General features: G+C 35.6%; 1 protein-coding gene across 2 annotated transcripts; it reads left to right on the top strand.

The window, feature by feature from the left end:
* Positions 1-74: 74 nt before the first annotated feature.
* Positions 75-4,682, top strand: LOC142621606 (uncharacterized protein At5g41620-like). 2 transcript variants are annotated; one of them, XM_075794904.1, is made up of 4 exons: positions 75-369; positions 519-717; positions 2,261-2,386; positions 2,880-4,682. In XM_075794904.1, the coding sequence occupies exons 2-4, from the start codon at positions 571-573 to the stop codon at positions 4,398-4,400; spliced, it is 1,794 nt and encodes a 597-aa protein (XP_075651019.1). In that variant the 5' UTR covers positions 75-369; positions 519-570; the 3' UTR covers positions 4,401-4,682. The 2 variants fall into 2 exon arrangements, with proteins under 2 accessions (XP_075651019.1, XP_075651018.1); XM_075794903.1 differs by having other exon boundaries at positions 99-717.
* Positions 4,683-25,817: the final 21,135 nt, after the last annotated feature.

The raw sequence follows: 25,817 nt of genomic DNA, 5'->3' as shown, positions 1-25,817 counted from the left end.
AAGTAAATGCACGACAGGTAATCCAACCAAAAATTCTGATCATGAAACCTCTTTGGCCATGGATATCAAAACCTGAACTTGGAGCAAAAGGAACAAAGAAAAACACAAAACAAAAAAAGAACCCAATACCACACGCTCTAAAACCATACCAACCAGCCTATCAAAAATCCCAAAAAACCAAAAAAAAAAAAAAAAAGTTAAAAGAATGAGAGAGAGTGAAGAAGAACCCTTTAAAGTGTAGAGAGAGAGAGAGAGAGAGAGAGAGAGAGAGAGAAAATAAAAAAAATGAAAAGGGAAGGGAAAAGTGGGGAAGGGGAAGCAGAAAAGGAGGAAAATTTGGGAGAAAAGTTGAGGAGAGGGGCATTATTGGTAGGGAAAAGGGGGGGCCCAAGTACTCCAGTGCTCTCTTGGAGACTTTGGGCTCCTCTTCCTCCTTCAACTCTTGCTGCCCATGATACCATAATTAATAATAAGGATTACTTTCCTTTCTCTCACTCTCTTCCTTCTCCTTCTGCTAGAAAACTTGCTGCAGCACTTTGGGAGTTTCAGCACTACTTTCCACTCTCTAAAATGCACCGAGGTGTTAGCAATGGTGGTGGAGGTGGTGCTGACTCTAGGCTCCGCCGCCACCCGCATCACCATTATAAGCTCAGCAAGGACAAGGGTCTTGACCTTTCTCACTTTTTGGCTGACAATTCTCCTAGTTCTCCTGAGCAGGTACTCTCTCTCTCTCTCTACTTTATTTATTTATTTATTAGATTTGAGGTTTTTTTTTTTAATTTTTGTTTTTTATGTGGGTTTTGATTGTTTTTCATGTTTCAATTTCTGGGTATGTCCAATTTTGGCTTGTGATGCTAGTTGTTTTGAAATACTTTCCATAAAATAAAAAAAAATAAAAAATTCCTTTTATAGTTTTTATTTTTACCTTTTAATTTTTTTTTCCTGATAGCTTCATTTGGCAAGATCATGTGTGGATGAGTGATGTTTCTGTTTGTTTTGAGGTAATGTTGATGGGTGTTTTGTTTTTTTACTTTGCCTTAAATGTTTTGAGTCATTGATGGTTAGTGGGATTTGTGGATTTTTAGAGTAGAAGGAGCTTATTGTGTCGGGCAAAATCATTTGATGAGATGTCACGTGTTGTAATACTTGTTATTTTTATTTCAAGCATGTTTCACTTGTGCAATGCTTGCTCTTTCATTTATTACTACTTATTTGTTTGTTCATCCTGTTGGTCTGGAAACCTGTTAGGGTTTTGTTGAAAGAAAAGTTTTTTTTTTTTGTCCGCTGGGTTATAGGGTTGATTCTGATAGCATTGTCATTGAGGGTTTATGAGTGTTTTTTTTTTTTTTCTAATCCCATTTTGTTAAGCAATTGTTAAAGATTTTTTTTTTCTATACTCAATGATTAAAGAACCTTTTAATTTTAATTTTCTGTTTATTGAGGAACTTCTACTTCAATTAGATGTTTCCTGTTGGTGCTGCTATGCCATATATTTGCTGTCTGGTTTACTTTACTGATTAAATTCTGTATTAATACTTTCAAATCTGAAATGTTTGGAAGTTCTAGTTAATTCTTCAAGCCTGATTGCTTTGCCTTTCCTTTCTTTAACTCCATAGATGATTAACTAATAATAACCTTGATGCTTCAATGAGGAAGTATTATATGGGTAGGTTACACTTTTCCACCCTGAACTTTCACCCTATTTACAATGTCCCCTCCAATCAATTTGCTTGATTGACACCCCTATTTTAGAGAATTGTAATCAATATACCCCCCAAATGTGTAAATTCACACTTAAATTAGAGGAAATGGTGTTTTTCATTGCAACCCATGAGGGTAATTTTGTAATTGCACCCAATTTCCATCTCATTTAATGACCAAATCAGATGGCATGGGACACATTGATACAATTTTTTCAAATTGGAGTGTCAATCAAGCAAACTAATAGTTTGGAGGACATTGTGAATGGAGTGAAAGTTTAGAGTGGAAAACTATAATTTCGTGAGTATGTATATGATTGGAATTGCCTAAATTGAGCAGTGAGAGTTTTTGTATTATTTTTTTGGTTGAATTACATCCATCTCAAACCCCTGCCAATTCTCAAGCATATCCAATTAACTTTGCATGTCATGGAGGTTGCAAATCCCCCCCCCCCCCCCCCCTCCCCAACAAAAGACATCCTTAGAAAGGATGGGCCACTGAAACCCTAGTAGAGGGTTTATCTCTTCTGCAACTCATTTCATCTGATTGTCCATGCCAGCCAGGGAGTGCAAGCAGTTTGAGGAGGCATGTTGCTGCATCATTGATGCAACATCACCGACTAATTGAAAGGAATAATCATGCCCTGCAGCCTGTATCTCCTGCAAGTTATGGTAGTTCCATGGAGGTAAGCCATAAGCATCATGTTATGTTTTACATATAATTTGTCAGGTGGATGCTCATTCTGCTTACATTTTAAGGAGAAGAGAGATACTGCAGGAGATGTTACATTTTTTTTTTTTTTGTACTTTGAATATTGGTCTTGCTTCTGGAGATGTTACTATAAAGAATACGAAATATGAAAAGATTTGAGAACCCAATCTTTGAATACAATGTGAAAGACTGTGGAGCAATTAATTTTCCGTGAGATATTAAACCAGTTTTTAATTATAATTTTGGAGAATTCTAAATTATTATGAAGATCAGTCAATTTTCTCTGCTTAAAGTTGACTTCGAAGACATATAAACTAATTATAGTGTGCACAGCATGTGCTCACTCGTTGAGCTTCAGTCTTGGTATCATTAAATTTATCTTTCAGTGCACCATCATACCTTAACCTTCTAAATCAGTCCTCTTCTTCATTTTCTTTTGTGTATGTTCTCACGCCTTTCTCTTGCAGGTGGCACATTATAACCCTGCAGTCACTCCTACTAGTTCTTTGGATTTTAAGGGAAGGATAGGTGGATCAAATTATAATCTTAAAACATCTACAGAACTGCTCAAAGTATTAAATCGGATATGGAGCTTGGAAGAACAGCATGCATCCAATATATCAATGATAAAAGCATTGAAAATGGAGCTAGACCAATCCCGGCTCAAGATCAAAGAGTTGCTACGAGATAGACAAGCTGGTCGACATGAGATGGATGATTTGATGAAGCAAATGGCAGAAGATAAACTTGTTCGGAAGAGTAAGGAACAGGAACGGATCCATGCTGCTGTTCAATCTGTGAGAGATGAGCTAGAAGATGAGAGGAAGTTAAGGAAAAGATCAGAGAGCCTACACAGAAAATTAGCTCGGGATTTTTCTGAGGTGAAATCTTCTCTTTCTAATGCACTGAAGGATCTGGAAAGTGAGAGAAAATCAAGGATATTGTTAGAAGACCTCTGTGATGAGTTTGCCAGGGGAATTAAAGACTATGAACAAGAGGTGCATGCTTTAAAACAGAAATCTGACAAGGATTGGGCCGGAGGGGCTGACCGTGATCGTTTGATTCTCCATATATCTGAATCATGGCTTGATGAGCGGATGCAGATGCAGTTAGAAGAAGCTCAGTGTGGTTTTGCAGGAAAGAACTCAATGGTGGACAAGTTAAGCCTTGAAATAGAAACCTTCCTTCAAACTAAACGCATGGATAACTCTAAGAATACAGATAATCAATTGCTGAGGGATCGGCGCAAGTCACTTGAATCTGTCCCTTTGAATGAGGCTCTGAGTGCACCTCAGGACATGGGGGATGAAGAAGATTCTGTAGGCAGTGATTCACATTGCTTTGAGCTGAAAAAACCGAGCAACAATGACTTCAAATCACACATGGATGAAGCTATGGACAATCATATTGATGAAGCAGTGAAATCAAATGACATGAAGAAAAAACTTGTCTCTCATGAACGAGTAAAAAGTCGTACTCCCTCAAACTTGCAAGTTAAGTTTGAAGAACAGATGTCTTGGGCTATGTCATGTAATGGAAATAAGAAGTCCCAGGCAGTGGAAACTGAACAAGGTAAAACTACAGAGGGGAAGCCAATTGATATAAGCACATTCCAAATGTCTGAACAATGTGAAGCCAATGAAGACAGCAGTTACCAAAACAGGAGTAAACATAATGAAATCCATGGGTCGAATTCAAGCTACATGGTCGATAGCCTAATAAGGAGTCAGTTCTCATTGTCAGATGGTGTGAACATAAATCCTGATAGTAATTTTGGTGAGGCATGCTGCAGTAACTCTGGATGGAGGAACCAGGCAAGTCCAGTGCGACAATGGATGTCAAAAGTTATATCCCCAGATCTTGATGTCTCTGAGCCGTCTTCAAAATTGCCTCCAGGCTTAAAGGAGAATACTTTGAAAGCAAAGCTTCTCGAAGCAAGGACTAAGGGACCACGCTCACGTTTAAAAGCTTCCAAACGCAACTCTTAGCTCCTTGGGATTCACTGGCTTAAAAGCTTTGAGGACTAAATATGCCTCACCGGGTAGGAATTTGCATTCTGTGAATATTGGCCACGGTTCTTTTTCTGATTTTAAATATCACTTTGTTTCTTTCACATAGGTCTATCTTGTCTATTGAAATTTTGTAATTCAAGTCTGTATATGAGTGTAAACGGTAATGTCACTATATAGCTACACGGATAAGAAGGATTTCCAGACCAACTACAATTTTGAGTAATTAATTTCAGCCTTTGTGCACTAAATTGAGGTAGCTATCACTATTTAGAATCTGCATATATTCCAAGTTTATACTAGCTTGATAGGTTGAAATGGAAAGTTTCATGATGGGGTGCATTTTGGTATAGAGGGGGAGCCTTAAAAGATGAAAATGCTTTCCAGCTTACATTTGCTTTTATTGTTTAGATATTCGAGTTTGTGGACCATAGACTTAATTATTGCTGTATACGTAACTTTGCACTGATATTCTGCGTTTGTTACGGTGGCACAAATGTCCAAATTGTCAATCCGACCAGCTGACTTGAATGACCAAATTTACACGATTCCATGTTCAGAACGTGTGATTCTGGAGAAAGGTTGAGTAGATTGGTAAGTACAAATATATCAGTTTACTGCTGGATGATCTTTTCTATACTCAATTATTGGTCTGACAAATCTGTCCAATTGGCCCTAGTGAAACTGGGCTTGAGGGAATACACTTAGGTAGCCCGGAGCGGCACGACGGCCCATCTTTTTTGAGATTACCTATGAATTGCCCATCTTTTTTTAGATTACCTAAGTATTGCCCGGATTTGGGGGCAAGGAAGGATTTCTTGTAAATTGTAATACATCGTTTGAGTTTGGATAGCGGCATGTCTCTTTGGATAGTGGCATGTCTCTGCATTTTGCTCGTCCGTGTTTTTGTGGCTGGGTTCATGCACTGTTCATGACACCTGCAGGTACAGAATTCAGTAAATATAACTTCAAAACTGAGTCTCATGGCACTATTTATACATTTAAAAATTATTTTACTACAATATTTTCAGTAACATGTTTTTAATTTTCAGCAATAAACAGTATTTAAACAGATTCATCAACTTTTCTAGGTTGATTTACCGCTGAGCCATTAGTCCTTGTGGTGGAACTATTCATAACAAAAATGTGGCCACAACAATTTCATAGTAATCTAAGTTGGCAAGTTATTATTGATTTTAATTTGGTCTCATCACTAATATTAATTTTTTACTTATCTACCAATAATAGTTTGTCATGTAGGATTTATTGTGAAAATATTTTGGATATAATATTTTTCATATTTTAAGCAATAAGTTTTAAAGACAGAATTGTTCTCATGATTACAGATTATATGATTCTTGTTCTTCTATTTTATTTATTTATTTACTATTTATAGTGTAAACTGATCACGTGATAAGTACGTATGTGAAACCTGGACTGGGCTATCCAACCCGATTTATTGTGATAAGTAATTTTTTTTTTTTTTAAGAAACAATTGTGATAAACATAATAAAATATAAGTCGTAATTTTTGTTGTCCGTAGGGCTCTTTCAGCTTTAACAGACCCCAATTTATGTTTTTAGTTATATCCTTATCTATAAATGATTGTGTTAATTAATGCACTTAGGGTAATTGTTAATAAATTATATTAAAAAATTTTAACTTTATTTTTATAAAAAATATAAAAAATTATCAGAAAAATTAATTATTTTATCATTTTTCTATAAAATATATCTAAAACTAATTCCTAGACTAATGCTGTATTTGTTAACATTTCTCATCTATAAATACTATATGATAGAAGCCTTTAACTTTTTGCTGTGACACCTACATTTTGAAAGCATCATAATTTTAAAGCAAAAAAAGTGGGATAGAAGAGTATTTCTACTCACAATTTTCCACATAATACCAAGTTTCTAATGCTCATTTTTAGTAGTCAATTACTCGATACTTTTGTTCTCTGTTCTTTCTTCTCATCTTTGAACTGCCTATGGTCTATGCCCTTTATTTCTCCTCATTGTCGAAGCTCTCCTTCCCTCTCTCTTTTTTATTTTTCTTCCCTTCTTATGCTTATTTTCAACTTATCAATGTGAAACTCAAATTTGGACTTCGAAGTTTGATTGCTTTGAGTTGCTTTTGGGGGGACTATAGTTTTTGGTCTGCTATTTTTGAGATTCAACTGTCCATCTATAAAGATCAAATCTTTTGAGTTTTGCCTGTCTCTGTTCTTTAGTTTGCAATATCCCCACCAAATGTCAGCAGTGTTTCTCTGCATCACATCCGCTGGGATCAAAACCCATGACCGGCCTCCAAATCTATGCCCAATCCTTTCAATTACTCTTCTCAAAAGGTAAAAATCCTGTGCACAAATGGTGGTAGATCGAGGACTTACAACAAAGTTAGCAGTAAACAAGGGATGGATAATATAAAAACACCAATTTGCTGCTGGGTGAAAAGTCAACATGAATGGTGGAAAACCTTTTTCAAAAGTTAGGAAGAATGAAAGGAAATTAGTACCCTTTGGTAGTTCTTCATCGCATCATTCGCATGTAAAGAGAGGCCAATTTAATCACCCTCAAAATGTTTGACAAAATGCCTGAGCGAAACTGAAAAAGAGGCTTGGGCTAGGGGATTTTGAGGCAAGTGTATATCACGTACCATTCAATTTAAGAAACTGTACTTTTTCTCTTTTCTGAGTAAAGATATATATGAAAATAAAACATCTTTTTTTTTTTTTTTTTTTTTTGCACTAAACATATACATTCTGGGATAAATAATTAATATACACGTTTACTCTACCAGTCCTTAAATAGACATACTGGCTGTATTTTTGGCAAAGAGGCCAAGTGGCATCACTCTAAGAGCATCCACATGAGTAGAGTTAAAAATTTAGCTATTTAGCATCTATAAAAGTCACTTTATCTATTTTACTTCTCGCACTCAACATCAATGAATCAATATCGTTAGCGATTTGATTAAAATAATACAAATAACTCATTAGCCACAAACTTCAGTAACCAACCACAACCACCTCCACCATTAGCCACAACCACATCGACAACCACCGCCACCACCACCACCAGTCCACAGCAGGGAAAAAAAACAAAAACAAAAAAAGCAACCAAGCAGCCCGAAATGGGTTGGTGATGTTGAGCTTCGGGTGGAGAAAAAATAATAAGCGCAACAATAAATTATTAATACTAAATCCCCAACCCAAATCCCCAAACTTTTTCCTCAACCCAGACCATCAAAAATCACCAATCACAAAAAAAAAAATCAAAAATCAAAAATCACAAATCACAAATCACAAACAAAATCAAAAATCACCAATCACGCCTGCGTGGGTCGGTGATGACTGATTGCATAGAGAGCTTCGGTGAGAATAATGGATGAACAGAGCTAGGCTTCGGTGAGGAGGATTGTGTCGGCGAGGGTTAGATATATGATGGCGTGGGTCGGCTAGCTGGGTGGGCGGAAGGGGTGGGTTGGAGCTGGGCAAGCAAGCTGGGTTTGTGGCGGCATGTGTCGGCGGCGTGGGTTAGGGGAGTGGACCAATGAGAGTTGAGCTTCGGGGTGGGCTGGCGGTGGCGAGAGTTGAGAGTTGAGAGAGAGGTCTGAAATAGAAAAAAAAGAAAAAAAAAGAAAGAATAAATAATATTTTAATAAGAGGTAGAATAAAAAATTAAATTTTTTTTATAGCTTTTAACTACAGTGCACAGCTATATAGAGCTGTGCATTGTAGCAAGGTAGGTAAAATATTTACCTATAGCACCATTATTGTAGTGCTTTTTTCGTATATAGTGATGTTAAAAATAGCTTTTTAGCTTTTTAGTACCACTATTGTGGATGCTCTAAGAGGCTTCCTCCAAAGTCTAACCTAAAGAGACTTTCTATGCCTGATCTTGATTCTTTTTGTACCTTTCTAAATGAGGCATGTATTAGTACTCAAACTTCAAAGATGCTAGGAAGGACTATTTGTGGATTGTAGTACAATGGCTGAAAGTGAATATTATAGTTAACCAAAGTCAGTCAGCACACTCCCCTGGAAGCATAAACATCTGGTAGGCCTATTAATGTAAAAGAGTTCCAAAAATTGGCTAGGGAAGTCCTTAAAAAAAAGCAATATGACTTTTATGCTAGTGGAGCTGAGGACCAATACATATTAGAAGAGAATAACATGTACTACACCTTCCAATCTTGATAATAGAGCAAATTGAGTGTGGCATATTACCTATAAGTTTTTATGGCTTTCACAGGATTCAACCTAGATTACTTGTGGTCGCAAGCAGAATAGATTTGTAGATCTCGTCATCGATTATGATTGCTCTAATTGCCTTGCATAAGTTGGCAAATCTTCTAGGAAGAGTTCTCATTTAGGATTTCCTTCCGTTTATCAAATGCTTATGTTAGTTGCTATTTTTTAAAGGATATGTTGCAACATCTAGAGCAGCTACTGCATGTAAAACCATAATGCCATAATGGTATTGAAAGTTTGAAACAACGAATTTGAGTTCATAATTACACAGGATGCTGCGCACTGAATTATATCATATTATAGGCTCTATCATTCACATCTTCTTGCACTTTAGAGGAGGTTGGCGTAGGGATGGCCATGGGTAGGGTATGGATCGGGTATACCCATACCCTACCCGAAAAGTTTGCCCATGGATACCCGATTATCAATACCCATTAGTATTCATACCCGAATCTTACCCAAATATATTATCCATGGATATCCATACCCTACCCGAAACCCATTTAAATTTTTTTTTAATCCAAAACATTTTAACATAAAAACTAACCAATCTTAAAAAAGAAAAAACAAAGTCTGAATAGTGAATATCACGGAAAATATCTCTCTTTCTCTTTCTTTTAGATCCAAATATCGAATTCACAAATTCAGAGAGTATTCGGATATGATTTGATGTTGATGAAGATGAGTGAGTACGAATTCGTGGGCGGCGAAAATGGCGGCGATGAGGACAGAGTGACGGAGGGGGAGGTTGGGCTACCGAGTGTCGACGATTTGACGTCGTTATCACAGTTGTTGATACCGCCAGAGCTGGCTTTAGCGTTCAATATTTCGCCGGAACCCTAGAGGACCGCCGTGGAAGTCAACCGCGCGTTGCAAACAACGTTCTCGACTCTTCGTGGGGTTAACCACTTGACGGCGAAGGGGTCGCTGTTCGAAATGATGGATCCGAATCCTGACCCAGACCAGGACCCGATGGTCATGGAGGTAGACGAGAACGAGATTCCTGATCGAGGCGGGTCTGGGTCAGATCCGAAAAGATTGAGAAAAGACGACTAGTGTTGTGTGGAAATAGAAGTAGAAGAAGCCGATTCGGCACTCCATAGCAACGAGAACGACAAATCGTTGGTGGCGGCCAAGATTAGCGATTCACAGATGTGGTGGATCAGTGCTACTATGATTGACCAAGAGACGTGCTTGGATGGGTTAGGAAGAGAAGAGAGTAGCTCAATAACTCTGGTCTGGAGAGGCAAAGAGAGTGTGAGTGACGGTGAGAGAGGTTTAGGGTTTTTTTTTAAAATTTTTTTATTTAAAATTTTTAAATACAGGTCAGGTTTGGATAATATACATACCCTACCTGAACAATTGGGGTAATATCCATACCCTACCTGGTTAAGCTCTACCCATAAAGAACGGGTATTACCCAAAATATTTGGATCGGGTAGGGTTGGATATCCATTACCCAATGGATATGGCCATTCCTAGGTTGGCGTGTAGGTTCAAAGAAGATAAATGGAATTATAGGAAGATGATCCATGCATCAAGACTATTAGGCATAATGCAACATCTCATATTCAATATCTTTCCCGTGCATTATATGGGTTAGCGACTAGTTTAGGCTAAAACTAAAGTCATTTTGGTTGCACACACAATTTGCCTTGATGCACACACAATTTCACTTTTCGTATTTTTCTTATTTTGAACCCTATTTTTGAGCTATTGGTTTGGCCTTCCGGAGCTTGGATTTCTTCAAACTTGGTGTCCCTAAAAAGGTCTGGATATCTAGTTTCCATAGGTCTTGACCTTGCATGATTTGGAGCTATTTTTGTTGAGATATCATGTTTGGAAGGGAGGTGACGCAGTGTAGAAAATTTAATAGCACTATTCTTGGAAAATTCATTTTCTCCATTCCGGAGTAGATATTGTCGAGGCCTTGTTATGAAAAGTAAATGACTCATCATATTTCAATTTGGTTTAGGTGGATTGCACTAGTTGTGGCTGGATCAGTACAATTTATTACGCGAAAATGCCCCAAAAATAGCTCTTTTTACCTGAAAATAATAATACATTTAATTAGGATTTTGGTAATTTTTTTTTATATCTCATCCATTTTAACTCTGATTTTTGCCCCTGAACTCTTGTTTCAAACGGAATTTCATAATATTTAAGATGGTTTAAAATTTACCTCGATCGGATGGTCGGATCAAAAGACCAATGTTTTGACCACTCCCAGTTAGGGTTTGGTCAACATTGGTCAAACATTGCCAAAATGGCATTTTTGGGATTATGAAATCTTGGATGGTTTGTTTCGATTCTTGATCAGGGTAGATAGGATTTTTTTTCATTCAGTTCCCAAATTTCTTGGTTTTCGCTTTTTAGGGCTTAGATCGACATTTTGACACGCTTACTGAGCCTGGATAAAATATGGTATCAACACATAAAACAGCACCGCTGTAGGTCGAAAAACCGACCCTTGGCCGTGTGTATTAGTTCTGGTTATGGGGAACAGATACCTATCGGTTCAGTTAGAAATTTGGAAGAAAACAAATTTAACCGAATCTTGCACAACCCCCCTTAACCAATAGAAATAAAATAAATAAAATATTATTATAAATTGACAATTTAGATAATTATTTGTGTATTAATCCAATATGTTTGAATAAAAGTCTGATAACATTTTATCCTATAGTTGAAAAGCTAATTAAAATTACTAGTTTGACCAATATTAAACTAGGAGAATGTTGGGACAAAGCTATTAAAAAAAATTAAAAGGAAAAATGTAACGTTTAAATAACTTTAGAAAATGAAAAAAAGATAGTGAAAGTGTCGGACTTCCATGGTATACACTATACAATATATGGTATAGAATTTGTATTTAAATAATAACGAAACCCAATTGTCATCCCCAAGCCCAAACCCTAATCCTAACCTAGCCTCTCAGTCCTCAATCCTCATGGATCCTTTTCCCAATCAAGCTCTTTTGCCCCCACGAACCGCCATTTCTAGGCCAGTTTGGCCATTCACCGAATTATCCCTTGGGTTTCTGCCCACATCTTCCCTACCATGATAGGGCTTTTTTAGTTCATAATGAAAACCCAGATTTACATTTTTGGTTCTTCATTCAATTCCATATCAACGCCCACTGATTTCTTTTATGGTGTGAGGCAGTGGACATACACTACAAGAAAAAAAAACTATTTTGCAACAAAGAGACCTTATAGGGGCATTAAACAAAAATATGTGTGTATATTACTTTTTGTTGCAATAATGACTTAAAAATACTAATATATTGCAATAAATTATAACAACAATATTTTTTGTTGCAATAAAGTATTTTAAATAATAATAAAAATGTTTTATTACAACAAATTTATTGCAACAAAACACTATTGCAACAAAATTTTTGTTGCGATTCTGTTTGTTCTTTTTGGAAGATATGATTATGTTTGTTCTTTTTGGAAGATATATGTATGTATGCAGTACTCGAAAAGAAAAAGCCCAAGCCCACTTAGAACAATGGTGCCAAGTCTTTCAAGTCAAACCCAACAATAGAGTTTTTTAGAGAGTGGGCAAATAATTCAAGTGCAATTCTTTTCTAAGTTCAAGACCGAAGAACCTAGGTTCAGTGAAAGGAAGAACTTATGTGCCTAATGAGGAGAATAGTTCTTTTCAAGCAGATCTGAGAATTGATTTCTAATAAACAGAGTTTTGGTTTTACACATGATAAAACACTATTCACTTGGTTCTTTTGTTCTTTTTCTAAACTAGAATCCCACCCTTAATATGGGATTTTTCCTCTCCTTATATATCCTTCTTACTTGTATCTTAACCCTCCACTTGTACGCCTCCATACTTTTCTCATGATACTTGTCCCATCAAAGTTGCACTAAAGGTGGTAGAAGGGGCTGCTAGCTGGGAAGTCACTGTTCAGGTGTCATTTCCTCATTAATGAAGCTGAAAAGGTTGTTGCAGGGCATTCAATGTGGAAAGGATAGGTATACTTTCTCAGGAAGCTTCCTCCTACCATCTGTGCTTCTCTTATGGTCTTGTTTCTTCTCCCTGGGCCTTCATGAGACACGAACTATCCTGCTTCTTCTCATGTCTTTGGAGTAGTGAAGTCCTTAGAGTTGATATACTTCCTCGGGCAGGATCTATGTAGGATATATAGTGGTTCCCTCCTCCTCGTTCCTCGGACCTCCCACACTAATTATGCTCGATTATGCTATAATGCAAACAACAAGGGTTTTCCATTCTCAATTCTGCTTATTGATTTGATAATTTAGTTTTTCATTAAAAATAATTAAGTCATTTGTTGTTTTATTTGTGGAGGCTGGAGGGTGGATCATTTGTGCTTTTGGTTATTATACTTTGAGCAAGGTTTAACGATACTTAAGTGTTGTTCCTTAAGTTTTATTTTTAAGATTTTGCCATGTGGTTTTTTTCTCATGGGATAGAAGGTTTTTATTTTTATTTTTTTTATTTTATAGTTAAGTAGCCGCATGACTAAATCTTAAGAGACGAACTTAAGGAGCAACACTTATGGTAATGTACCTAAGTTTTGTTCTTATATTTTTATCCTAAGAAACACCCAAAATTAAGTCATTTATTGTTTTTGTAAAGTTGTGATTTACAACTATGTTTTATGTTGGCTTCATTCCATGACAAAAAGTGTTGTATTTGCATAAATTTGTTTCTTTGTATTTTTGTGGGATTTTATTGTATTGGGTTTAGTATTAAGTTGGTGAAGATCCAAGCTTAATTGAAGATCAGTGGTTTTCGCGACTGTCTCGCTAGTAGCTAATCCGCGAAAGAGCCATGTGAGAAGCACATGCTGGAAGCTGAAGCGTCGTGCCAGCCTGGAGGATTTCGCTAGTGTCTCGCGAGTAAGGTCTTCCCGCAAAACACCCGCGAAACTCTCTGTCTGGAGGATTTTTAAGTGTGACTTTCTTACCCTTCACCCATATTATATATACCCTCATTACCCACAAATGTGTAAGGGGGTCATTTAGAGAGAAAAACCCTAGATAGGTTTTCTACAACACACACACCCATCTTTTAGAGAGAGAGAGAGAGAGCTACCCATCCTTAATGAGAAATCATTGTGGCCTCTTCTCCTTCCCTCTCCCATTGACATACCTTGAGAGGAGATTTGTACCTAAATACAACCCACACATTTTCAGAGTGTAAATAGTGTTTTGGAGATTGGGAAGCTTTGGGAATTTGCCAAAAGAAGCCGGTGAGGCTTGGCGGATGCAATCGGGCGTATTACGGGATCTAGAAAGCTAAAGAAGACATAACTCCGTGAAGTCCATTGGTAGCAGGAGCTTGGAGGGCTCAAGTACATTGGGTAGACTAGGCTTGGAGGGTCTTTTGTTATTTGTATATTCCAACTTTATTCTCTAGTAAATCGATTATCGCTTGGAGGGCGGCGGAGAGGTTTTTCACTGAGTTCTTCGGTTTTCTCTTTGATAACACATCGGCGTGTTATCTTGTGTTTGCATCATTCTTCCCTTACTCTTGTGCTTTACTTTTATTGTTTATTGTTCATGTTTATGCACTAGAGTAGTATTGGTTGTTTGCGCTTCATTTACTCTTGTTTCTGCAGTTAGATAAGTTAGAGTAAAATCGACCGAGCCGTAATTTATTTATTTGGGGTCTAAACAAGCTCTTGTGTTTTAACACAAATCCGAGCTTTCAATTGGTATCAAAGCGGATACACTTGTTTTGGTTTCATTACCTAAGTGTGATCCTTGACCCCTTTGTGTGTTTTGCCGTGGATAGTGTTTTGTATGCTTCTATGGATGCTGTTGATCGTACCATGCCATGTGTTTGTGAAAATGCCTCTATGAGTGTTAATCCTCAATATTGTGATGACATGTTACATGTATCCATGGGTGTTGTTGTTGTTGATATTCCAAATATCAAACTCTTGAAGAAAGAAGCTAAGAAGTTTCATAAGAATTTGAGCAAGTTTCATTGTGAAAAGGATGATTTGATTGCTAAACTCAATGAGTCCAACAAATTGGTTGAAAAGTATAAAAAAATTGCTGAACATTCTCTTGAAAAGTTGAAAGAGTTTGAATATGGACTTGGATGCTAAACTTGTTTTGTCTAACAAACTAGTTGATGATCTTAAATGTGAAAATGAATCTCTTAAGATGTGTGCCAAGTGTTTGATTGCTGAACCTATTGCTGAAAATGATGAAAATATTTGTTGCAATCATGTTGTGGTACCCGCTTTTGTGTCTAGTGTGAGTTCTACCTCTAAAGGCAAATCGTTGTATATTCCTCCACACAAAAGAAACCAAAAAGTGGAGAGAAAGGCTCTTAAGCCAAAGCCTTCGTTTAGGTCTCAACCTAAGGTTTTGGATGGATCTAAGTTTGTTCCAACTTGCCACCATTGCGGTGTGATTGGTCATATAAGACCTCAATTTCCCAAGTTGACGAGAGAACAGAACCTTGATGCTAGATCCCTCCTTAAAAAGCCTAGTAGACCTAAACCCATTGTTTGTCACCATTGTGGTGCATTTGTTCATCATAGACCTCATTGCTCTAAGTTTCAAGCTCTTAAAAGAATCAAAAGAAAAGAGAAACTTGAGCTTTTTGGAAGTTGTGCTATGAAAGCTAAACCGGTTATGGGGGAAAATGGTAAGTTGTTGAAGAAAGTTTTTAATGTTCTTACCTCCTTGTCTATGTGCATCTCCAGTTCTCATTCCTCCAACCCTCGTCTCACTTCTAATGAGACACTCATTCCAAACAATCATTCCGTTTGGATGAGGAAGGGTTTCTATGGTTGAGTTTTTGCTCATTTGGTCCTTGATCTAATTCTTTCGACCTTTGTAGGACTCTTCATGCATTAGATGCTTCATTGTCATGCATTTGTGCATTATGCATCTCTTTATATGCATTGTTTTTGCATTTGATCTTACTTTTATGTTTTTGTTTTTGTGTGTGTAAAAATCCAAAAACACATAAAAAGTGAAAAATTCAAAAAGTTTGATCGTGTATGTTTGAGCACATATCACATGTGAGTTTGGCCTAGTACTTTCGTACTAATGGCGTAGTGTATTTACGAGCTTAGCTTGTTTTGTATGCACATCTATCTTTGTGGGACAAATCTTGAAATCTATGTGTGATTGTTGTAAATCGATCTACAATCTTGTCATGAATGATTAGTCAATAGTCTTTTTGGTCTTGATACATGCATAGACTTGTGCCTATATCTTTTCTCACGTTTTTATGTTTTTGCTTAAAGAGCTCATCAAATGTCAAATCTCAAAAAGAGATATTGAGCTACAAAAGCCGTCGCACAAACTAGTATTTGACTAGGAAAAAGGGAAAACAACTTGTATTGAAATGTATGGTGCCTCAAAAAGCCAAAGACTTGCTCACTTACAAAGTTGAAATATCAAAAGTTCAGACATCGATCTCAAAATGAGATGTACTTTGTTCAAAAATGATCATATGTTATGTTTTGTAAAGAAGCCAAATGAAAAACTTCAAAATTATGTAATTATTCTTGTAGGAGATCATATATGTTCATTTCTATAATTGAGATAGTCCACTTGACTTAGTACTAGTTGTGTATGACTTGATTGAATTGATCATTGAAGCTTCACTCTAGACTAAGGACTATTTGATACTCACACACAACACACAAGACTTTGTTCAATGAATGCTTATTTCATTTGTGTGATTGTACATGTTCAAATGTGATGTGTGTGTGCTCAACCTTATGTGGATCAAACCAAAAAGATTTTTATTCTTTTTGTTTGCTTTTGGAAGTGATTTGTATCACTCATGTTTTTCAAAGTTTTTCAAGTTGTTTTTATGTGAAAAACATGTTTTCTGGGTGTTTTCGTGATGTAAGTTCAGTCATGAGTTAAAGGGTCCAATTCTCCAGTTTTTCAGCTTTGACAGAGAGTTTCGCGAGTAAAGCTTACCAGCGAGACACCAACCAAATTTCGCTAGTATCTCGCTAGTATGTAACCAATGAAAATTCCCAAATCAGCTTTCTAAAGGGCATTTCGTGGGTCATTTGTCTTAAACGTCTTCCATCCTCTCCAAACCCTTGTTTTAATGCTTCAACATCAAAACCCAACTAAATTCAAGTGTTTTTCATTCCATTAACATCTCTAAGGTAATTTTTAACTCTTTTCATTGATTTTGATCCTTAGATTATGTTTTTGGGGGTTTTATGTTCATAGTTGGGATTTTTTCAAATGGGAATTGAAGAACTTAATTTTTTTCAATCTTTTTGATTGGGCTTTGTTTTAAATGATGATTTGCTTTGGATGTTGGCCCCTATTGGCAAAAATAACATGTATTTAGGCAAGATTTTCATATGTTCTTGCATTGTTTAACATACATGTGTAGCATGTGCACTCTAAGTGTTTGATAAAATGCTCAAATGACATTTTCTTGTTGTTTTGGACTCCGATGAGTACCAAACTTTGGGGATCACCATAATTATTCATGTTTATCATGGTTTGATCATTGGTGGTGTGTTTTATATACCTTGCCCCATGAGTGCTCATTCATACATTGGTCATGCATCTCACATGCACACTAGATGCACAATAGATGCACATTTCCTGTACACACTCTAACACTTGATATGTTTTGCATTTACTCATGCTATTTAAGTCTTTTTAGACCCTTTTAGCACATATAACATGTTCTTGTATCTATGCTATGCCTAGGTCTATATCATGTTCCATCATCCTTAGCATGTCATGTTTACATTATGCTTTGTAGCGTTGTCTTCCTAAGATGTTTTATCTTTCGTTTGAGCTTCATTTTCTCATTCATCTTGCATCCCTCATACATCATACCCTTGTTCATATCTTCTTTTCTTTCCCTCCTTCCTTTTGCTTCATTTGTCTATTCGTGACAAAAATGAGGAGTGTATACTGGAAAGTATATCGCTGTGTTTCATCATTTCTATATGACTCATGTGCACATTCTTAGGGGGAGAAATTCTACCTCGTGCACATTTGTAGGGGGAGAAAGCCATAGGGGAGATGCATATACTAAGGGGGAGAAGACATCTTTTTGAGAAAACCTTGTTTTTTTTTTTTGTTTACATTATGCTTGTTTTCTCGTTGCTTTATGGTGCTTTGAGTTACATTTAATATCCATGCTTTGTTGCTCTCATTGCATCGTGTTTATGTGTTGGAACACTCTTGTGCCCTTGTTGGATCTTATATCCTTAATGCAAATACCTTTTGTGTTTTTCATTGGTTGTGTGTTCTTGTATCCTTGTTGGATCTTATATCCTTGATGCAAACACTTTGATGTTTTGCATTGGTTGAGTGTTAGACATGCATATATCCTTATGTCTTTGTGCTTTAATGATTGCATGCTCGGATGATCATTTGCTTTGCTATATGATCATTGTAGTCATTTCCATATGACTATCATGTGTATGATCAAGTTGCTTATATGTTTCACATCATGTTTATTTGATCGCAATTTACTTGTTATATTATACTTGTCCTTTTATCACTTGATTTACCTTGAGGGTCTAATGTGTTTTGTGCAAGTGTTTCAAGTTACAGGTATATTTGTTCCAAGTGCTTCACAGCTTCTAGATTTAGGTGTGAGTGAGTTTTGCCATTGTTCCCAAACTCACGTTTAAGTCTAGAGTCTGTTATAGGGTGTTTTGTCACGGAATAACCAAAGGGGAAGATTGTAAAGTTGTGATTTACAACTATGTTTTATGTAAGCTTTATTCCATGACAAAAAGTGTTGTATTTGCATAAATTTGTTTCCTTGTATTTTTGTTAGATTTTATTGTATTGGGTTTAGTATTAAGTTGGTGAAGATTCAAGCTTAATTGAAGATCAGTAGTTTTCACAACTGTCTCGCTAGTAGCTGACTCGCGAAAGAGCCACGTGAGGAGCACATGCTGGAAGCTGAAGCGTCGTACTAGCCTGGAGGATTTCACTAGTGTCTCGCGAGTAAGGCCTTCCCGCGAGACACCCGTGAAACTCTCTGCCTGGAGGATTTTTAAGTGTGACTTTCTTACCCTTCACCCATACTATATATACTCTCATTACCCACAAATGTGTAAGGGGGTCATTTAGAGAGAAAAACCCTAGATAGGTTTTCTACAACACACACACCCATCTTTTAGAGAGAGAGAGAGCTATCCATCCTTAATGAGAAATAATTGTAGCATCTTCTCCTTCTCTCTTCCATTGACATACCTTGAGAGGAGATTTGTACCCAAACACAACCCACACCTTTTCAGAGTGTAGAAAGTGTTTTGGAGATTGAAAAGTTTTGGGGATTTGCCAAAAGAAGCCGGTGAGGCTTGGCGGATGTAATCGGGTGTATTGCGGGATCCAGAAAGTTAGAGAAGACATGACTCCATGAAGTCCATTGGTAGTAGGAGCTTGGATGGCTCAAGTACATTGGGTAGACTAGGCCTAGAGGGTCTTTTGTTATTTGTGCACTCCAACTTTATTCTCTAGTGGATCGATTACCACTTGGAGGGCGGCGAAGAGGTTTTTCTTCGGTTTCCTCTTCGATAATACATCTGCGTGTTGTCATGTGTTTGCATCCTTCTTCCCTTACTCTTGTGCTTTACTTTTATTGTTTGTTGTTCATGTTTATGCACTAGAGTAGTATCAGTTGTTTGCGCTTCATTTACTCTTGTTTCCGCATTTAGATAAGTTAGAGTAAAATTAACTGAGCCGTAATTTATTTATTTGGGGTCTAGACAAGCTCTTGTGTTTTAACACAAATTCGAGCTTTCAGTTTTATTAAAAATAATGGTTATTTATTAGCAAAGTATAGAGAAACAAACAAAAAAATTTTTTTTAAAAAAAAAAAGGAAGAGAAGGCAAGTGTCATATGGGTAATCCAGCATATGGGTAGTACACGCAATGCACAAAATTTATGGTGAATTGCGTTGTGATTGCAATCCACGAATCAATGGCATATGGGCAGTGTCATGGCACATGAGACAGTTTCAACCTCAAAGTTATAGAAATAAAAAATATGGCACATCTGAAATTGTTATGGGTAACAAAAACAATAAATGTCAACAAGGGAGTGGGGGTAGCACTTGTGGAAATTGTAGAGCTAAGGGCAGAATAAAAAATTCTTGAGAAGAGAGAGCGGGGGGAGAAAAAGGCAGTATCCATAGAAAAGATCTCTATAGCAGAAAAGAATATATATATATATATATATATAGAGAGAGATATATATATATATATAGAGAGAGAGAGAGAGAGAGAGAGAGAGAGAGAGAGAGAGAGAGATGGCAGTACTTGTGGAAATGACATACCTAAAGGGGAGGAAAAAAAATTCCTTGAGAAGAGAGAGCAGCACTTATCTGAGGGTGAGAGAAATATAGTATCTATATAAATAGATTGATATAGCGGGAGATTAATATTTTTGGGAGAAGGGAGATAAAAATTTTCAAAGAGGAGGGATATGAAATTTTGGAGAAGAAGCAAGTAGGGGGCGGGGGTTTTGGGAATTTTTTTTAATATTGGAGAAGAAGAGCATGTTCCGCTAAGAAAAGGAATAGGGATTCAATGCTTTTAGTAAGGAATGACTATTCCTCATTTTAAGGAATAAATATTCATAAAGAATGATTATTCTTTGTAATAAAAACATAACCAAACAACCATATAGTTAAACCATAGAAATAGCTATTACACTATCGTCTATTACAATCTACCAAACGTACCTTAAAACTGCAAAATCTACTTTTCTTTTGATTCCCCAATTGTGATCTCGGCCTTTGAGAGGCACGCTTCATAAGACGTACACATAAAATAAAATTTTCTCGTACACATAGACCTTTGGATTTTCTGGCTCACAATCTTGTTGTTTGGGCCCTATTAGATTTCGCTCTCAGCCCCATCTCATCTCCTCTATTCCCAGTTGCTATTTTACCTTCTAGTAGGAGATGGACTGGGCTGGACAACCTAAAATATTCTCATTATCTTAATAAAACATATTATTGAAAACAATAACCACACATCTAGGGGTGTGCAAAAATCCAAGGAACCAAATGAACCGACCGAACCGTGTCCAAAATTTCGATTTGGTTTCGGTGCGGTGTGGTTTGGTTTCGGTTTTATTTTTAAAAAACTGAAATTTTTGGTTTCAGTTTAGGTGTTGGATTTTTTCAAATCGAAACCAACCGAACCGACCGTAATATATATATATATATATATATATATATATATATATATATATATATATTTATGTATGTAACTCTAATACATAACTGATCAGTGGCTTAGTGGTATGCTCCTTATGGTTTAGCTAGGTGATCCCAGGTACAAGCCTTCGCATGGGACGTGGGTAATTTTTGCTATTTAATTTTTTAAAACCCTAGTAGTAGCATAAATATGGAAATACCCCTGTTTATTCTTCCCTTTTCTTTTCTTCAGCTTCCCTTCTCTTTTCTTCAACTGCCTCCTTCCCCCTTTTCTTCTCTCAATTTTTTCTTTGTCTCTCTTTACCCTTCTCGCTTCAATTTTTTCTTTCTACCCTTTGGTCCTTCCCCAATTTTCTCTCTGGTCTCTGCCCTTCTCAGTTCAACTGCCTCATTCTTTTCTTTTCTTTTTGTTCTCTAAGTCCCATGGACCATGGCCATGATTTTCTCTCACATATCTTTGTTCTTTCTTCAATGCAAATTGAAAAATCACTACAAAGACATGGTGGTAGGCTCCTGCTATGGTGCAGCAACGGTAAAGTTCTGTCTAGACCCTTTTGTTAATTCAAAATATTTTCAATTTTTTGTGGGAATCTATGTGTAATACTGTAAATTGTTGAACAAATATTGTTGGAAGTTTTTCTTGCTTTGTCGTTTTGATTTTTTCAACAGCTCTCTCTCTTTGTTGCTCTATTACTTTGTTTTTTATATGTGATTAAATTTAGGGTTTTGAAAATCTCAATAACCCTCTCTTTGGAAAACTCAAAACCAACTAAAATTGATACACATCGAAACTGATTGATTTCAAGTCATTTTGGTCAGTTTTGGTTGAGAATTTCACAAACCGAAATATTCGGTTTCGGTTGGCCATACCCATACAAACCAACTGAAACTGAATCGAGCACACCCATACACACATCAATTTCATGATTATTGTTTTTATCATCCGACCAATACATCAGCAGATATTTTGCGCAAGGGGGTGCTATATATGAACCCAAAAAACCTTGTACAGTTCTTTTTTTTTTTTTTTTTTTTTTTTGCTGAATGAAAAAAGGGGGTCTCTAATGTGGGCTCATTGATCCCACGCCACATGACGGCAATGATTAATACTACGTGTATCACACGGGCCTTGCTGGGGCTATCGCTTGAACCACTACATTCTGGATGCTTGGATAAAGACTCTTACCATCAAACCACACCCCATGTGATAAACCCTGTATAGTTTAGGAGTATTGACAAATGAACTATGTCTCTATATATAAAAAGCGCGAATGCGCATAGCTACAGTAGCTACAATGTTTTTTGGTTTGTTCAATTGACATTGTAGCTACAATAGCTATAGTGCTTTTTTTTTTTAATTTATATAAGCTGGCATATATATTGTTATATCGGTACAACAACTTTCACAATATTTTCACAATTAATAATATATTGTTCAAAACAAATGATATATTATTCAAATTTTGAAAATGTGTACAACATTTTCCAATTTTTATGTGTTTACAATATAAATTTACATTGTAAGTATAATGTATATTTCTATATATAAAAAGAATGAATGGGAAAAGTTACAGTAGATTTGCTATAGTACTTTTAGTTTGTTCAATTTTCACTTCACTAGCCACTTTGTGTGTGTGTGTGTGTGTGAATGCGTAAAGCTAAAGTAGATGTGCTACTTTATTTTTGGTTTGTCCAATTCGCCTTGTTTCACATTATCACAAAATATTAACACAACAAATTGACACAATTGTTGATGTGTTAATTCCTTATAAATAAAAAAAAAAAAATCATACTGGAACCAAGTGTAACTAAAAATAAAGGTATTGTGAAAAAAGAAGTACTACATTCACAAAAAAGAAGTACTACATTCATATTTGGTAAATTGTTATTGGTTATAATTTAAACTTACCAATGAAACTATTTTTTTGTCCACCAATAACAACTTGTAACAACCTACTACTTATGATTTGTTGTAAAAATGTCGTGGACATAGCATTTTCTTGTGAAAATGCTAAGACATTTGTTGTCGTCACAATATTTTCAAAACTGCTGAGCTATCAATTCTTTATAAGTCAAAATAAAATATAACAAAATTATAAAGGTATTATGAAAATGTTGTGCCATTCTTTTGTGTTTTTATAAATTTTTTGTTGGTTTAGTAAGCTTTTTTGAGCCAAAATTCATTATTTCACATACAATTTTCTTGGGTTGAATTTTTGTATTTTTTTTCTTTGCACACCATTTTAAGTAAAAATACATAATTTTACACACAAAACCAAAATAAAAAAACTTAGGAAAAAAACGTTTTTCTTCTTTCTATTTTTGGGGTAGTTTACAATTCCTCCCTAAACTTTAAAATCAAGCAATTTTTCCCTTAATATTTTGGAAAATAGCAAATATGTCATATTGTTATTTTCTTAGTTAAACCCAAATGAAAAATTTTGATTCATAAAATATTTTATTGTGTAATGTCTAAATTACTCCCACTAAAATTTAACATCTTAAAAATTTTCTTCATGTATTTTGAGTTTTAGATGGTAGTAATTCTTGGAAAGTTGGAATAATGATATAATGTGTTTTATTTGTTATCCAAAAAATATTGATTTTCTAGGTTTAAATTTTCAAAACTTATAATTTATCTAATGAAAAATCCGATGTACATGCCATTTGTTTTTTTAAAATGTTTTTTTAGCAAAATTCAGTTGTTTATCATTTTAAAAATATTTTTAGTGAGTGGATATATTGCCTTTAGCAAATAGGTACTAAAAAACTATTATAGTAAAATAGATATTTATATGTTAAATAGCTATCCTAACTTTGCGGTTGATCAAAATTCTTATACAAATAAAATTAATTTTTTATGATATAATTATAAAAATTCTTAATATTAATGTCTTTTTTTTATTAATGTAAATCTTTACGTATTTTAAAAATCAAATGATTTATATATTTGTTTTGTAATACAAATAAAATCTAAAATTGACCTTAATCGCTACTTTTTTTCCATAGCAAGCACCTACCTCATATGTGCTACCCTAACTAGTTATGTATAAAAAGCGCGAATGCGTTAAAGCTATAGTAAAAAACTACAGTAATTTGGTTTATTCAATACTTTGTATTGTTTTGCTGCCTTTTTTTTTTCATTTTTATATAGAGTTGTTAGTTAACAAAGTAAAATTTTCCAATATTTTGATTATTTTCACAATGTTGGGTTATAAGATTTTAGGTTTAAATGTACTAGAACTTCAATTTGTAATGTTGGTAAACCATGATCAAAACATTTATTCTTGGTTTAGTCTTGCTCAAAGTATGTTTAAGTGTAAAGTTGGAATTGAATATACTGCAGGGTTTACTGTGTAAATCTACGTGGCTCGATTGATCGAAAATTAGACTCAATCGATCGAAACTCGTGCAGATTGTTTTTCTGCGGATTTTGCCAACTCAGCCCAAGCCCGTTTTACGTGTAGGGTTCTATGTTTTGTCTTAAGTATAAAAGGGAAATCCCTAGCCACATTTTAGGATTGCTTTTTATGTTGTGTGTGTGAATCTTTTATGAGATCTAGAGGTGTTTGCCTTTACATACACTTAGGGTTATCAAGGTCTAGATTGATGTCAAGAGTTTGGTGATCAATTCAGTTGCAGATTCAAGAGCTTAAAGATATACAAGCAGGAGTGCTTGTGCTTGTTAGGAATCCAAGAAAGAAATAGTCCATGGACTCAAAGCTGTCACGTGGTCATAGTAGTAAGTTTTCAACTCGATGTAGCAATAAGATGTTAGTGGTCTAAGTCGCTATTGTGTAAACTTGAATTCTTTCATAGTGGATTCGTTTTACCTTGAGGATAACTAAGTTAAATCCTCCCCAGGTTTTTTACTGGTTAGGTTTTCCTAAGTTATCATATCGTTGTGTTATTTATTTTCCGCACTTGTCAATGATATGATTTATATGTGTTAATCTAGATCTGCATAATTTACCTAAGTTAATCATGTGGTTAAATAACTAGGTTAATCCGATTGTGTTTTAAGGGGTTTAAAAATTGTACAAGTGGTATCAGAGCGGATTAGCTCTTGTGTTTAGATCCTTTGATCTAAGAGTTAGTCCTTGACCCCTGTTGTCATGGAACACGGTCACTCTCTTGTGATCCCACCTCACTTTGATGGGAATAACTATGCTTATTGGAAAGTAAGGATGAAAGCATTTTTGAAATCTATTGATGAGAGAGTTTGGAACTTTGTTAAATATACATGGGAGAAGCCCACTACTCCAGTGAGTGAGTGGCAAACTTCTTAGAAAGAAGCAGCTGCTTTTAATAGCAAAGTTATGAATGTTATTTTTAATGCTGTTTCTATGGAGGAATTCAAGAGAATCTCTAATGTTGAGGTTGCTCACACTGCATGAAATATTCTCCAAACTGTGTATGAAGCCACAAAAGCAGTTAAGATCAATAAGTTGCAGTAGTTAACAACTAGATTTGAAAGCATTAGGATGTCTGATGATGAAACTTTTGATGAATTTTATGCTAAACTTAATGATATTGTTAATTCTGCTTATAATTTGGGTGAAATCTATGATCAATCTAAAATTGTTAGGAAGATATTTAGATCCTTAACTGAAAATTTTAAACCCAAAGTAACTGTCATCACTAAAAGCAAGGATGTGGATTCCATCCTTGTTGATGAACTTATAGGATCTCTTCAGTCTTATGAGTTGGACTTACCTAAGACTAGCAAATCCAAATCAATGGCTTTTAAGTCTGTTGATGATGTTGATGTGAGTGGATTTGATGATGATCTCTTTGCTACAAAGATTGTCTATCTTGCCAAGAACTTTAGAAACTTTCTTAGGAACAACAATAGAAGGGCAAGAGATAAAAACAATGCTGAACCTAGAAATTTTAGGAGAAATGAACCCACTAAGGTGAACAATAATGAGAAACCTAAAGAAAAAGTAGGTCAACCTTC

The sequence above is a fragment of the Castanea sativa genome, chromosome 1, assembly GCF_040712315.1.
Source record: "Castanea sativa cultivar Marrone di Chiusa Pesio chromosome 1, ASM4071231v1".
NCBI lineage: Eukaryota > Viridiplantae > Streptophyta > Magnoliopsida > Fagales > Fagaceae > Castanea > Castanea sativa.
This window is presented reverse-complemented; position numbering and strand designations above follow the sequence as displayed.

Coding starts and splice junctions, on each gene's coding strand:
- LOC142621606 (XM_075794903.1), top strand. CDS start 286: ATGAAAAGGGAAGGGAAAAGTGGGGAAGGGGAAGCAGAAAAGGAGGAA. Junction 718..2,260: donor CTCCTAGTTCTCCTGAGCAG/GTACTCTCTCTC, acceptor TGTCCATGCCAG/CCAGGGAGTGCAAGCAGTTT. Junction 2,387..2,879: donor GTTATGGTAGTTCCATGGAG/GTAAGCCATAAG, acceptor TTTCTCTTGCAG/GTGGCACATTATAACCCTGC.